The 13,648-nt window shown below is 39.2% G+C and overlaps 1 protein-coding gene across 6 annotated transcripts in view; it reads right to left on the reverse strand.

Annotated features, from left to right (window-relative positions):
• trip12 (thyroid hormone receptor interactor 12) overlaps window positions 1–13,567 on the reverse strand; it is a 39,760-nt gene extending 26,193 nt beyond the window's left edge. For 2 of the 6 annotated variants that reach the window (XM_066684623.1, XM_066684620.1), the window contains exons 1-6: window positions 13,480–13,567; window positions 10,137–10,166; window positions 6,719–6,865; window positions 4,898–5,020; window positions 2,154–2,778; window positions 1,653–1,902 (exon numbers count right to left, since the gene is read on the reverse strand). In XM_066684623.1, coding sequence (XP_066540720.1) covers window positions 1,653–1,902; window positions 2,154–2,778; window positions 4,898–5,020; window positions 6,719–6,816 — 1,096 coding nt within the window. In that variant the 5' untranslated portion in view covers window positions 6,817–6,865; window positions 10,137–10,166; window positions 13,480–13,567. Of the gene's footprint in view, window positions 1–1,652; window positions 1,903–2,153; window positions 2,779–4,897; window positions 5,021–6,718; window positions 6,866–10,136; window positions 10,167–13,143; window positions 13,446–13,479 lie in introns of those variants that run through there. The other 4 variants (XM_066684626.1, XM_066684625.1, XM_066684622.1 and 1 more) reach the window with 3 other exon arrangements.
• Between the last annotated feature and the right edge of the window lie 81 nt (window positions 13,568–13,648).

Genomic DNA, 13,648 nt, shown 5'->3' on the forward strand with positions numbered 1-13,648 from the left:
TTAACTCATCTCAGTTTCTGAGCTCAGAGTAATATGATAATTATGAGGTGGGTGACATTAAAATATATTACTGTTCTCATGATATTTTGCAACCTAGATAAAACCTCTTTATAGTATATATTTCATATTATCATATTATAACATGATGATTCATAAAACAGAACAGATTTAGCCCTGTTAAACGAAATCATGTGGTTAATTTAGTGTTGCTTCCTAGATTCATTTATTAGGCAACTTGTGTCCTACCTGTTTCATGGCAGACAAGAATTGTAAGTGCATCACCAATATACACCTTCACTTTTACATGATTACACTGTAAGTACCACTGGATAAGAGCATCTGCCAAGTCTAAGATATGTAAATTCACACAAACAGATTCTGAACTGGTTCTTCTTATAGTTCTCTGCCCCAACACGCAACATCCAGCTCCAGAACAGAGCTCCCTCAATGAATTGAAGTCAGCAGAACCACACATCTAGTCATTGATATGAAGAAATGAATAACATCCTTTGTGTTGCACTTTGAAATATCTTAGGAAACTAACTTCAGTCCGTCACATGTTTAACACATTTAATAAAACCATCACCTGGGGGTTCATCCATAAAACACAACAGCACAAAGTTTAAATGCTTGGAGACTTTTTTCATGCATTTCCCTAGGGAAAAATAACTTTCATCACAGGTTTAACTATACTGTTCATTCCTAATTAATTTAAAAAAGGCTACTTTACCTACTGCTTGCAAGATTGATACGTAAACTACCACTGTTCTGACTGGCCCGGATTTGTGCTGTAGGCTACTAACATGTAGAATGACTGGGCAGCGATACATTGCTTTAGAATGAATGGATACTTGTTTTTGCTGGATACAGGTTTTTGTTATGTTAAGAAATTACTAAATAATTTTAAGGGCTGCTCTTCCATCATAGCTTAATATAGACCAATCACCCACAAGATTAAACTAACAGGTAAAAGTCACTACAATACTTGCCTCATTTCAGAGACACCTGTGAAAATGGGGGACATATTAGCCACAGTCAGTTCTTGAAAATGAGGTGTTGGAAACAGGGAGGAACACAACCCTAAGAATCTGAGACACTTTGACAAGGACCAAATTGTGATAGTCCAAATGTTTTGGTCATGCCAGGTGTTGTGAGATGTTCTCAGTATGCAGTGTTTACTACCCTCCAAAAAAAGTCCAAGGCAAGACAACTAAACACAAACAGCAACAGTGTCACAAACGTGAGGGAGCCAATGGTACAAACTGGTATGAAGCCTCATACACAGCAAGCTGCAACTCTTCTGATTCAACTCTTCTATCAGAGCCAGCATCAGCTTTCTCAATTATTTGTGCTGCAGAAGCTCTTCTGTGGTATTTGAAGACAGGTCTTTAGATTTTAATCTTGTTGCTGATATTTTTATGTTCAGTGTGGATTAGAGAATGATGTTTAAAAACTAAAACTCTCAGATAAAAATATAAAGCAAGTATTTAGCTTTTCATTAATCCAAAAATATTGTCCTCCCCAAAACTAATTCCATGTCCCCAGTAAACTGCATGCCATAAAAATTGTGAGGTATTGTGATAGACCCCAGTGTGAGCCCTCCCCCAGGTAAGATTTTTTATAATGTTTTAAAAGTATACTTATATACTCACTGGCAAGTTTGGCTTGCAGTCCCGAAGGTCCTGGTTTGTTAGAGTTTTCAGGTTTGGACGATCCGGGGAGAGAAAGTCTAGGTTTGGGGAGGTTCACTTTGGGATTGAATCGAGATGTCCACTCAAATTTGGAGGACCCTGTGGCTTTGGGCTGTTCTTTATCCCGGCTGCTCCTCCGAGGAGAGGGGGAGGAAGCTGAGCGAGAGCGCCGAGATTTACTCTGGTCTTTACCCTGCTTCAGCCGAGCTCCCTGAGGAACACAAACACATGCAATGTCAATTAATTTATGACCCAACTGTATCGTGGTTCAGGTATCAATTAGCATTTAAAGAGGATATCAAATATCTTATTTTCCAGGTGATTTCTCTCACAGTAAATTTACTCTCTAATAATTCCTAGGTGTTTTTTCAGGATGTGTGTAGGGTATATCTTGTGTATTTGACCTGCAACCATTAACCGCTTCCCCCACTGGTAGTGTGATTACATGTGGTGTGCCCATACCTGTGGGGGGGCGCAGCTGTTGACTCCGGCAGTGGCTGAGGAGGAGGAAGAGGAGGAGGCTGAAGAGGAAGAAGCAGAGGAGGATGAGGAGTCAGTGACGGCGCTGCAGGGGGCTTTGGCTGAGGCCGGTTTGGACGCCAGTTTGTTGGAGAGTTTGGCTGAGCGTCCGGCCTCGCTGCGAGGAGGGGGCGGACCCCCAAGAGATGAGGAAGAGGAGGAGGAAGAGGAGGACGTGGAGGATGATGAAGAGGCGTCTGCTTTCTTGCGTTTGTGAGACGAGGACGATGAGGCTCCGCTAGGGCCTGGGCTGCTCTTCCTTGCGGCCCTAGGTGGCTCAGATGCTAAACGGCGCTTTTTGGGTTTGGCTTTTGCCTCGGGGGCCGCAGGGGTAGTCGAGGGGGCGGAACTCTCAGACCTCGATTTAGGACGCTTCGCCGGGCTTGGCGAATAAGAGCTGCTGCTGTTCTGCTCAGAGGTGGAGGTTCGTTTGAGAGAGCGACTAACGCTAATACTGCTAATGCTAACGCTGCTGCTGCCTTCACGCTGCTCCTGAAGACCTGAACTTCCAGCTTCAGAATCTGGATCAGACACAGAGTGGGGTCGCACTGACAGAGAGACACTGTTTCTGTGGACAGAGACAGGGTGAATGTTATTATATATAACAACACACAAATCCACACTCAAAAGCACAGGTAATACAACAAGGCAAAACATAGACACTCAACACAGACACGTTGCTCAGGGTGTTTTAACACACAAATGTAACTTGCAGCTCTAGTGATCAAACACCTTGTCTTAGCAGTGTAAGCCATTAGCTAAAAAGCGGTTTACGTCAGTCAGAGAAGGGTAGTATCGCTTCATAATTTTAGCCCATAATTCCAACACCGCAACAACTGCCGCCATGGACACAACACATTACATATTAAACGAGTTAAAAGATTTCATTTACCATTTGGGTTTTTTTGTCTGAAACAATAACATCATGAATATTAGAGAATAATAGAGAGAATTTTTTGGGGGGTGGGTTTATTTTACAAACTCTGTAATAACAAAACATTTTATTTCAGTTGTAAAAAAGATGGAAGCTTCTCAATTTCAACATTTTGTGGCTACTGATCTAGAAAATGTGAATCACCAAAATTAAACCTCTTTTAGATGTTTCAGCCACGTGTGGCAACTGTATATTTGGCATCATCTTTTATACTGTGTATCATTCTTGGGAAGCAGGGGGCATTGAGATATACAATAGAATTTCTGTTTATAATGTTTTCAGTGTTCTCTCACCAAGAACTTTTAGGCTGTGGCTTTATTTTGAATTAAGATGCTTTTACACAGGGCCAATGAGCATCAGAGCACAGAGATTAAGTACACATTCATGCTCACACTGATGCAAAACTGTGCTCAAATTCGGTGAACCATGCACAGCACTGAGCACTAGTCTTTAGGGGACTTTAAGGGACAAATGTGCCCGGGCACAACACAGGTTGCCTAGTGTAAGTATACCCTGAGAGAGGCAGAAGGGTTTGTTTTGACATCTTTTATGAAGAGCACAAATAAGAATAAACACATTTGTTTAATCCTTTTTATACAAAGTGGCATGGAAATGATTCTTTTGACGAACATAGAAAATGTTACGTGAGTTTACACGGAGGAGGTGCGTGTGTGAACAAGACACCCGCAATATTCGTCCTGGATCTTACCTGGACTTTCCTCCTCACGCCCTAGTAAAACCTCTGGGTGAAGTCTGAGTCAGCGCATGTGAGAACAGTTCAGGAAATGTTCTGGAGTTTCTACACGCCTAAAGTATGTATTTTATTTCTTGCTGAGATGAGAGCCCCCGAGGCAGCAAATCTCTCGCTGTGTGCTGTATGTGGGAACAACCATTCCGGGACATCTCCGGACCTGATATTCTGGAGTTTCTCTAGAAAGTCTCCGGAGTTCATGTGTGAAAGAGAGATTAGCTCCTGCAAGGTGTTAGCTCAGGTTAGAAGTGTTGCCAGGGCCAGCTTTGCATTTCACTTTACAAATACTGCAGACAGCTCTGTCTGAGGCAGGTTTTGAAAGAAATGTAACCCTGTGCTGTTACGATTGGATCAGACACAACAGCATTGCGGGAGTTTTTTTGACCCCTAGGTGTCACTGCTGGAGTGAAAAGTCCACCAATCAAAAAATATCCATCAAACAGCGTTCTGTAGATTGGCTCCTGAGTCCAATTACGAAGGACAAGAGGATCACCAATCCAACCAAACTGTCTTGGATTTTATGTCTACAGGGTGGACCACAGGGGTAGGTGTGTCTTAGAGTGGACAGTGAGTGGACACTGTTTAAAATTCAAGCAGCACTGCTGTGTCTGATCCACCATATTAGTGTCACGCCAGCACTGAGAATGATCCACCACCCAAATCAATCCTGCTCTGTGGGTGGCTGACCATTGAAGTGCAGGGTGAATGGGGCAAACAAAGTATGCAGATTAACAGCGAATACAGTCTGCAATTGTAGAACTAAAAGTGCTCCTGCATGGTCAGTGGGTGTAGATACAAGGTGGGTGATCCTAATCTCATGATTGTTCAGTGTATGAGAGTGGTATGACAAGGTTCAACAGAGCAAAACAAAAATTGAGCATGGAGAAATAGGAGAAAATGGCTAAAAAATAGAGCTCCTAACTCCTGGGCTCTCATGCCAAAATAAACTGTGGCTCATTCTCATTTTAAAGAACAGGCGCTCTCACAGATCTAGTGGAGTACCTGCGGGAGGTGTGGCCACGGCCGGAGCCGGAGGCAGAGGTTGGCAGGGTTTTGGAAGCTTTAGTGTAAGATCTTCTGCTTTCTGGAGGGGAATTCGCTTTCTGTTTGTGCTCTGACTGCAACCTGGAGAGGTCACAAATGCAAATACAGAAAACACCAGTGTATAACAATGAACAACGCAAAATTGTATTCACATACACAAACATATATTGCTCTCCACAGATCACCCACACAAAAGTTTAGATTCTAAAGCATTTAAACACATTCTGAACTGAAATTTTCAGGTGATATGCACCACAAATATAGTTATTTTAATTTATTCCTCCCGGCAAATCTTTAATCGTTAGAAATAAGCAGTCTGTTTGTGCACTTAAGACAGGTGTGCAATTGAGTTCTGATTGGCTGTCATGCCTCATTCTACATGTCTGGTTGAAACAACCCTCAGAGTGAAGCTGGCAGTGCTGAATTCTGGCATGTCTCTCTCTAGTGTGAAAGGACACTGTTTATCAGTGCAGTGACTATTGTGACTAGCCTCATGAAGACTTGCTACCCTGATGGGATGGATTTCATCCAAAAAAGAAAGGGGGGCAGAATATGGTAATGACCATGTTGTACACCCAGTCCATCATTAAATTTAAAACAGTGGGTTTGTGTTTATAACGTTCTAATGACATAGAGGTAATTTAAGGGAATCTGCCTAAACGAGGTACTTTTGTTCTAAATGTGACCTGTAAAGGACTGGTGCACTGTCAAGTGTGTGTTCATGCCTTGCACCCAATGATTCTAGGTAGCCTCCAGACCCACCACAACCCTGAACAAGCTTAAGTGGTTAGAGAAAATAAGCTAATGAAAAAAATATTCTTTATATGTCCAACTTCCATAGTTAAACTGGCTAGAGATCAGTCAGTCCTAATTCTGTTTTAAATATCTGATGCCTTGTACGCTTACACTGTTGGACAGTGTCAACAAAATATGAAATTCACAAGGGACCAGGCCTCAGACTTCATTACTTAGAAACACATTACTGTGTTTGGGGTGGGGTGCTGCTGCTGTGTGGTGTTGGGTCCTAATGACGAATCTCAGACAAGGTCTATATTTCTTAGCCTTTACACCACTTAAGGCTGTCCCAGGGTGATGATTATTCAAATATAGCTGAGAATTGTGACCCACAATTACCTGCTTGTGTATGTGCAAGAAAAATAAAATATAGATAGTGCTACTGCAAAAGTCATCAGACATAATATGCCTTAATCATCAACTGCAAACTATCAATGATACACAACAAACCATAATCTGAGGTTAATGTGAGCAACCTGTGACAACCATCACTGTGACTAGCTTGGTACTTTGCTGGCCAAACTGCTTCAGGCTGATGTGAGAAGAGCTGCTGCTCAGATTTTCCTGGAACATATGGAACTTCAATAGCCTGTATCACAACATCCAGAACATGAACTACTGATGGGAGAGCCAGGTTGACACAGGGCTCTTCCAGGATGTTAGACGAGCTTTGAGACAATCTGCACGGCTCAAACGTTCCAGTACACAGAGCTGGGAGTTGAACGTTTATGTGTTTAATACAAGAACAAACACACACTAATGTGTATATGATTTATCCATCATGAGGAAAACGTCTGTGCTGCAAACTTATTTTCTTCCCACGACCATGAGATATGAAGCCTTCCCACGACCATGAGATATGAAGCCTACCCAGTACTTTCACCACTGTATAAGCGCCAGGAGTGAGCTTTCAGCTACTAACAGAGAAAGACATGTCCAACATTGAGTGTGTTTGTATGTGTGTCCGTCCGTGTGTACACTGACCGTCCTGTGAGCGTGTGTGTATGTGGCTGGGCCGCGGCGGTGTTCCTCTGTGAACGGCGCAGTGACCCTCCTGGACTGGAATTAGGCCGGGTGGACATTGGCACCTCTCTCCTGAAGGGACATACCCTTACTATACACTACCATTCACTGAGGAAGGGGAGAAACAGAGAGAGAAATAAATAAACATTTTAAAAGTCAGTTAATGAATATAAAATTACAAATATTCAAAAATCCAATATTTTTCCAATATTTCTGTTACAAATGGTTCTATATAGAGTTTTTTTTTTAATATTACTTAGTAAAACTATAATATTATCTGCCTGAATTGTTTCTTTTATCCAATTAAAATGTGGTTAATCTGGTGTGTCAAATCCAAATTATTCATTTAGGGCCAAAGCTGCATTTTTCTATAACAGAAATAAATGGGATTTAAAAGAGAGACAAATCTAATTAAATATCTCATTTCACTTTTGGTTGTAACTGTCTCTGATAATCAGGTATATTACCGTCAATGCAGACAACGATTAGGAGAAAAATGTCCAGGTGCTCTGCACAACGGTCTCAGTAATTAGGGTTAAGATGTAATGTGCCTGGCTTTTAATCAAATGAATCCAGTACGGACAGTTGTTGCCTTAAAATATTTTCAAACATTCTGTTGGCTCATTTCATATGAAGTAGCGGATTCCAAAATTCCGTTTTATGACATCACTGTGCTGCCGTCACTGAACTGAATCCCATGGTCTGTAACCTCAGATGATGATTACTATCTGAATTCACAGAATCTGTGCATCTATTAAAGCCCTAATAAGACACTTTGGGGACTGACTCTTTTCTGGTGGAGCTTCTGCAGACAGTTTTTCTCATTTATTTTTAGTTTAACACAGAACATCTTTGAACTGACAAATCTTTAACAGGGTTTTAAACCATCCTAGACACTAATCTCATCATATTACTGAGTTCAGTACAAGTCACATTAGCCAAAATGCTTTTTAATTGTGACAGGAACAGGAGAAAAACCAAAGAAAACAACAAAAAAAGAAAGTTTCAAAGGGAATATGAAACCAGTCCAGAATGGTCTGGTCACTGAATCATAAACACGACTAACCTGCACTTTCGTATTCACTTAAATGTTACAGCAATATTCAAACACTGTCACTATCGAGTTTATCAAGTTTAATCACTACTAAAGTAAACATGTCACATAAGGAGATTTGGGACTAAGCTGGATTTCTTTTTGACAGAAATGAATGTGATGCTTGAAAATCTCTGCTACTGTGTCCTGTGGTAAACTACTTGGTTCCAAAACAGCCATTTTTGTTTCTTTGTTCCTTTTTCCACTGTGTGTCATTGCTTTGAATAAGGAGCTTGTAGGATGTTAAACAAGAATAATATTACAAGTGAGCTAATCCTCCTTGGCACTGAAAACACATCACACCAAAAAAATCTACTATTAAAATTCAACAATGTTATAAACCTCAAAAGAAAATGTGGTCTCAAAAGAAAACTTGTCATGTTTTCATTTTCTGGTCACCCAAACCTTTGTATATATGACTCTACAAGCCTATTAATGTGTCAAAATTTCCAGGTCAATGCAGGCCAGATGAGAAAAACAGCCTCTTAATATCATGTGGTCATTCACTCAAATGGACACACAAGGAACTATTCTCTCTACTTTAACAGTGAAGACCTGATCAAGGCTAAACATTCAATCAACCTGATCAATGCTCAGTTTCAATCAGAGCCTCACAGGGCTTTCACACAGATCAATGGAGAAAGGGGTAATCTTCACTTCTAATCTAATCAATAAACCGATTCTAAAAACATTCAATGATATATATTTATACATATGTGTGTGAATCGAGATTTTTAACATTGCTGAAAAATACAGTTCTTTAAAGAATAGATTCTTCTGTATCATTTCGGAGAACCCTGAAAGGAACCTGAAGTGTTCCTTTCAATTAAAGGAATATATTTATACATTACAATAGTACACTAAGGTAGGGATGAGTGTGGATGAAGCAGGAAGTAGCAATTCCAACTAGTTCTACAGACAGAACACCTGTCTAGCTGCCTCCCAAGTATATGAATATCCTTATTTTTATGATATACCAGTAAACTTTTCTATATTTCTGCCATGGACCAACGAACGCATGTTTACTGTTATTTTATCTTTCTCTTCCTATTCTGAATTAAACCATTTTTTTTTAAAAAAAAAAAGAACAGTTTAAAGAGCAATATAGCTAGAATAATTTGTTTATAATTATTTAGTTACCAATTACTAAATTAGATCTCTAACAGAATGGATTCCCGGGTCAACATTATCATTCATTATTAATATTTTGAGGAATGGATGATTTGAACTCCAAATTCCAAACACAATTCACATTCTGATTCAGATTGAGATGGTGGTCTCAGGTCTCAAACCTTGAGAACAGCCACAAAACATGGTTTCAATTTAATTATTTATTAAACATTTTACCAACCTAAGGTGAAAGAGCCTCAGAATTAAATCAGTTTTAATCTGATCGTACAATATGAAGGGAAGCTGAAACTGGATTCTTTATCTGTCAAAAAATTCTAACCAATAAGATTATTTCTATATATGTACAACATCTTAAGTTGAAGTTTAGGCTTATCCGGCATTTAAAAGTTTGTTTGTTTGTTTGTTTTATTTAAAATAAACTTTCTAAGTATTAAAATACAAACAGCTAAAGCACTCCCCTAAAAACCTTTTATCATCATCATCATAACTGTATCACATGCGTTAGGAGATACTAACAAAAGTTAATTAATCATTTGAAAAGTGTTTTAGGTTGGTTTGATGGCTTACTTAGCGAATAAAGTTGGAATAAATTACACATCTTTGTTTTTCTGAAAAAAACAAAAGTGAAAGTAGAAAGAGCATGACTAATTTTCTCTGTTAAGGTCAGTTGCAAATACAGTCTATAAAAAATACAATCTGTAAAAATAATACAGCAGGTTTATTTTTAATGTTTTACGTGAAATTAATTATTATATAACAAAAAACAAGGGCCAGACCATGATAAACCCGTCTAAGCTGAAGGAACAGTGAAGCAGGTAAAGTCTGTGTAAGGTACAGCTAAATGTACTGGTTGGTTAGTGCAGTGATTAACGCCACTGCCTTGCACACAGCAGGCTGGGTTTCTGTGCTCAGCTCTGGCAGGAAACCTGCAGTACAAGAACTAACACCCCTACATCGCTAACAGAATTAAAACTTAAGTGACACTGGATGAGTCTACTAAACATCATAAAGATAAACAAGTAAATCTGAGTTTTCTCAGAACTGTTGCATCCTACTTGGTCACACCCTCCCCCATAGCTCCACCTGTCCCTATAGTGTCCGGTCTGTATTTATTACAGTGTGTGCAAAAAAAGGGGCAAAGTCAATGGAACTCACCAGCCGTGTTCGAAAGCCCCAACCGGCAGCCTGCAAGAAACACCAGACCCAGAAGAGAGAAAACAGGGACAATGGTGTTAAAATAAAGAGATCATTCTGACAACAAAGAATTTAGAAACACAGATCAAACAAGCAGCTGCCATTTCACTGCTGCTTACTAAACAACATTTAACCACACAATTTTCTAATATATATATATATATTAGAACACAATGCTGGGAACATCCATGCCACGTATTTTTTTTTTATTCTGGGATCTAAGACCTCATTTACACAATCAATCCTTTACATCCTAACTTTATACTTCCTTGGTGTACTACTCGGAATAGTACTTGGCTTGTCTTCCTCTTTTTTCCCTGCAGAGTACCTTGAAATATTTCAAATCAGTAGAACCTTGTTTACATTTGTAGCAAATGGAATCAGTCATCCTCCAATAAAACGCCCTCACAAAAGTTATTACATGAACTGCTTCTGAAAACACTGTTTATGTCTGACCACAGTTTGAGAAAGTATTGGTTTTTAAATCCATTACTTCTGGAGAGGATGAAAAACTGGCAGAGTTTGTCACTGGTTGTTCAGAGGAATAAAATCTGCATTTCTGCTATAGAGACAGAGACACCAGGTTTCATTGACCATCACTAGAAAGTAACTCTCCAAAACCCTCTCAATATGTATCATAACAAAGCAATTGGGTTGATTTTGCCTTTTAAATGTTAATAATAATGGTCCTTATTGTCAGTATATGAAAAGACTTTTCTCATACATAGTGTATATAATTTTAAGTAACAGGACAGTAAAGGGTCTTTTTATGACAACTTCAACTTTCACTAATGATTAGAGCAGGTCACATGATCACCTACTGCACACAAATGAACAAAACACACAATCAGTACACACTCTTCCTTCCCCAAATTCAGCTAGATCTCATTTTAATCTCAATTACTGAATGACTTAAAATGGAGTTTAAAGAGACAGTGCAGTTACTGACACAGTGTGGAGTATCTGAATATTGACAGATATCTGATGATATCAGATTCAAGCTTCAGCTATTTATCAGAAATTAGTTTAAAAATTATGAAATTACACCATTAATAAAACAATAAATTTGGTAATATCCTATTGTAATGCTCTGTATGATAGATTAGATCATACTATGTATGGTATCATCACAGTGATCTGCATCAGAGTGTGCTGTAATGAATTGTATTAAAGGACGTATTGCAATGAAAATTACTGCTGTATCTTTTCAGTGTATTGCATCACAGTGTATTGTATTAATCTGAATCATAGTTCATTCTATTCCACCGCATTAATTTAGCATCACGCCACATTGCATGTTTCTCTATTTTTACTCATTTGTATTGCTGTGTATCTTAATATACTGGACTGTATAAATGAATTCATTTTATACATGGTTCCCATGTAGAAATGTGCTAATAAACTGAAGCTGGAAACAAACACATGCTAATTTTATTCCTCTCTCTTTGCCATTTTTAATGTTTTATATTTTATTTTTTTAAACAAACATTAAACAACTAAATAATGAAATTTATGAACTGAAACCCCTTTTTAGTGTTGCCCTCTAATTCACTCTATTGTACTTTTGGTACTCCTTTTGGTGCCCCGGGTATATCAGGAACTGTGTAAAACAAAACAATATATACTATACTGTACACTAAAATTATAACATAAAGAAATAATATTCTATACATGATTTCGGCTCAACACCCATTAAACAGTCCATTTGTAATTAGACAGACATTACTAAAATGACCAAATGGAGTAGTTTATAAACACAACCTGCTCCTTCCGCAGTGAAGTGTTGGAATCTAAAGCATTAAGAATAAAATTATGCGAATGAAGCAGTGTTCTGAGGAAAGGCTGTTGTTTCTGTTCGTGTCCCAGCTCTGCTCTCAATGTTGACGTGAAAATACGACATAATTATTATCATCGGCCCGTTTTAGGCCTGAAACTCTGTTCTTGCGTTTTGTTCGCCTTCATTTGACTAACTGTGATCAAACTGAATAAAACGGACGTTGAATGAAAGCTTTGAATTTAGACAACGTGGTGTATTTGTGTCAAATGTTTTAATTTGTTTAGTGTTACATTTTAGTCGAGGCCCAAACTCTGACGCATTTCGCCTGTAAGTGTCTCAGAACGTGACACAAATTCTCATACAAGATACACTTTAAATGATGTTACTATCTGCTTTGACACAGTGCTAAACACAAGTCTAAGTCGGATTTGTGTTATTTTGTGTCTGTTTTTGGAACAACAATGCGACAGACTGCGAGAGACGAAGCTAAGGTTAACCCTGGTATTAGCATAGCATTCAGAGTCTAGAAAAATAGAAAGACATTAAAACCAGTTTTCAAAGAACAATAACGGTTAAAACACAAAAAGCCGGGCGAATACAAGTCAGACCTTCTTTGAAAAATAGATACAAAAGCAGATCGTGTTCTTGTTAGTGAACCAAACACAGTTAGCGGCCTCTGCTAACTTGCTAATAGCATTTCGATCAAAACCGCACAAACCAGCTAGGCTGTGCTAAGCTAAGATCCTCGGCAGTTTACATTGGCCAGTGTAGCTTCTGTGCTAATGCTCGGCTATGACAAAGTTGTTATGAGGCTGAAGTTGTTCTTCCTAGTCGGATTCACCGTTCCACCTTAAATGGTGCGGTAGTTGCATATCGCTGCCGCACTGTTTAAGGTGGAACGCGCAAATAAGAAAAGCGATACAACTTCAGATTCTTGTTTTTCGTTTTTAACGTATACTTCTTTCTCTTATTTTACACAACAGACTCGTTCTATTCACATGTTTATATGCTGTAAAATCTGACTTAGATTAAAGCAATTTGTTAAAAAGGGACTGTCTCCGTGTTATAGCTATTATAACGATTATTATATTCATAAGCAACCCGACACTGCGTTAATAACCTACCCAGACCAACACGAATTATCTGCGAATATCCCCGACTTTCTTTCTTAAGAAAAATCGTGTAAATCACCTCGAAATCTTACCAACGCTGTCAAGGAATGGTAAGTAGTTTTTATATTGTGTGTCGGCTCAGACAGAGAGAGAGAGTGAGAGACGTCCAGGGGGAGGTAGAGACAGAGAGAGTGAGGGAGAGAGAGAGAGAGGCCTCCGCACAATAAAAAACAACAGTAGCAGGAAAAAGCAGGATCACAACTGGAGAACCGTGTCATTAATCATTTTTCCGCGCTCGACTCCGTGTTTTTTCTGCGGCGAAAACCTGCGGATGGTCTGTGACTGCCGCAGAGAGCAGCTTATACGGGTTATGCGGATAAAAAGGTGAAAAAAGCGCAGTTTTTAATAACGTTACCTAGTTTTGTGTTGCGGGTTTTTGTGGCTGACAGCAGCGCAGCTTCACTCGGCCGCATTACCGCCTCCTGCTCCTCCGCCGGAAAATAGTTCCCTGAACAAACAGCTGCGTAAAAGCTTTACAGTCGCGAAGAAAACCCGATTCGTCAAAGTAAATGACACAGCAACCT

This window comes from Hoplias malabaricus, chromosome 11 (assembly GCF_029633855.1).
Source record: "Hoplias malabaricus isolate fHopMal1 chromosome 11, fHopMal1.hap1, whole genome shotgun sequence".
Lineage (NCBI taxonomy): Eukaryota > Metazoa > Chordata > Actinopteri > Characiformes > Erythrinidae > Hoplias > Hoplias malabaricus.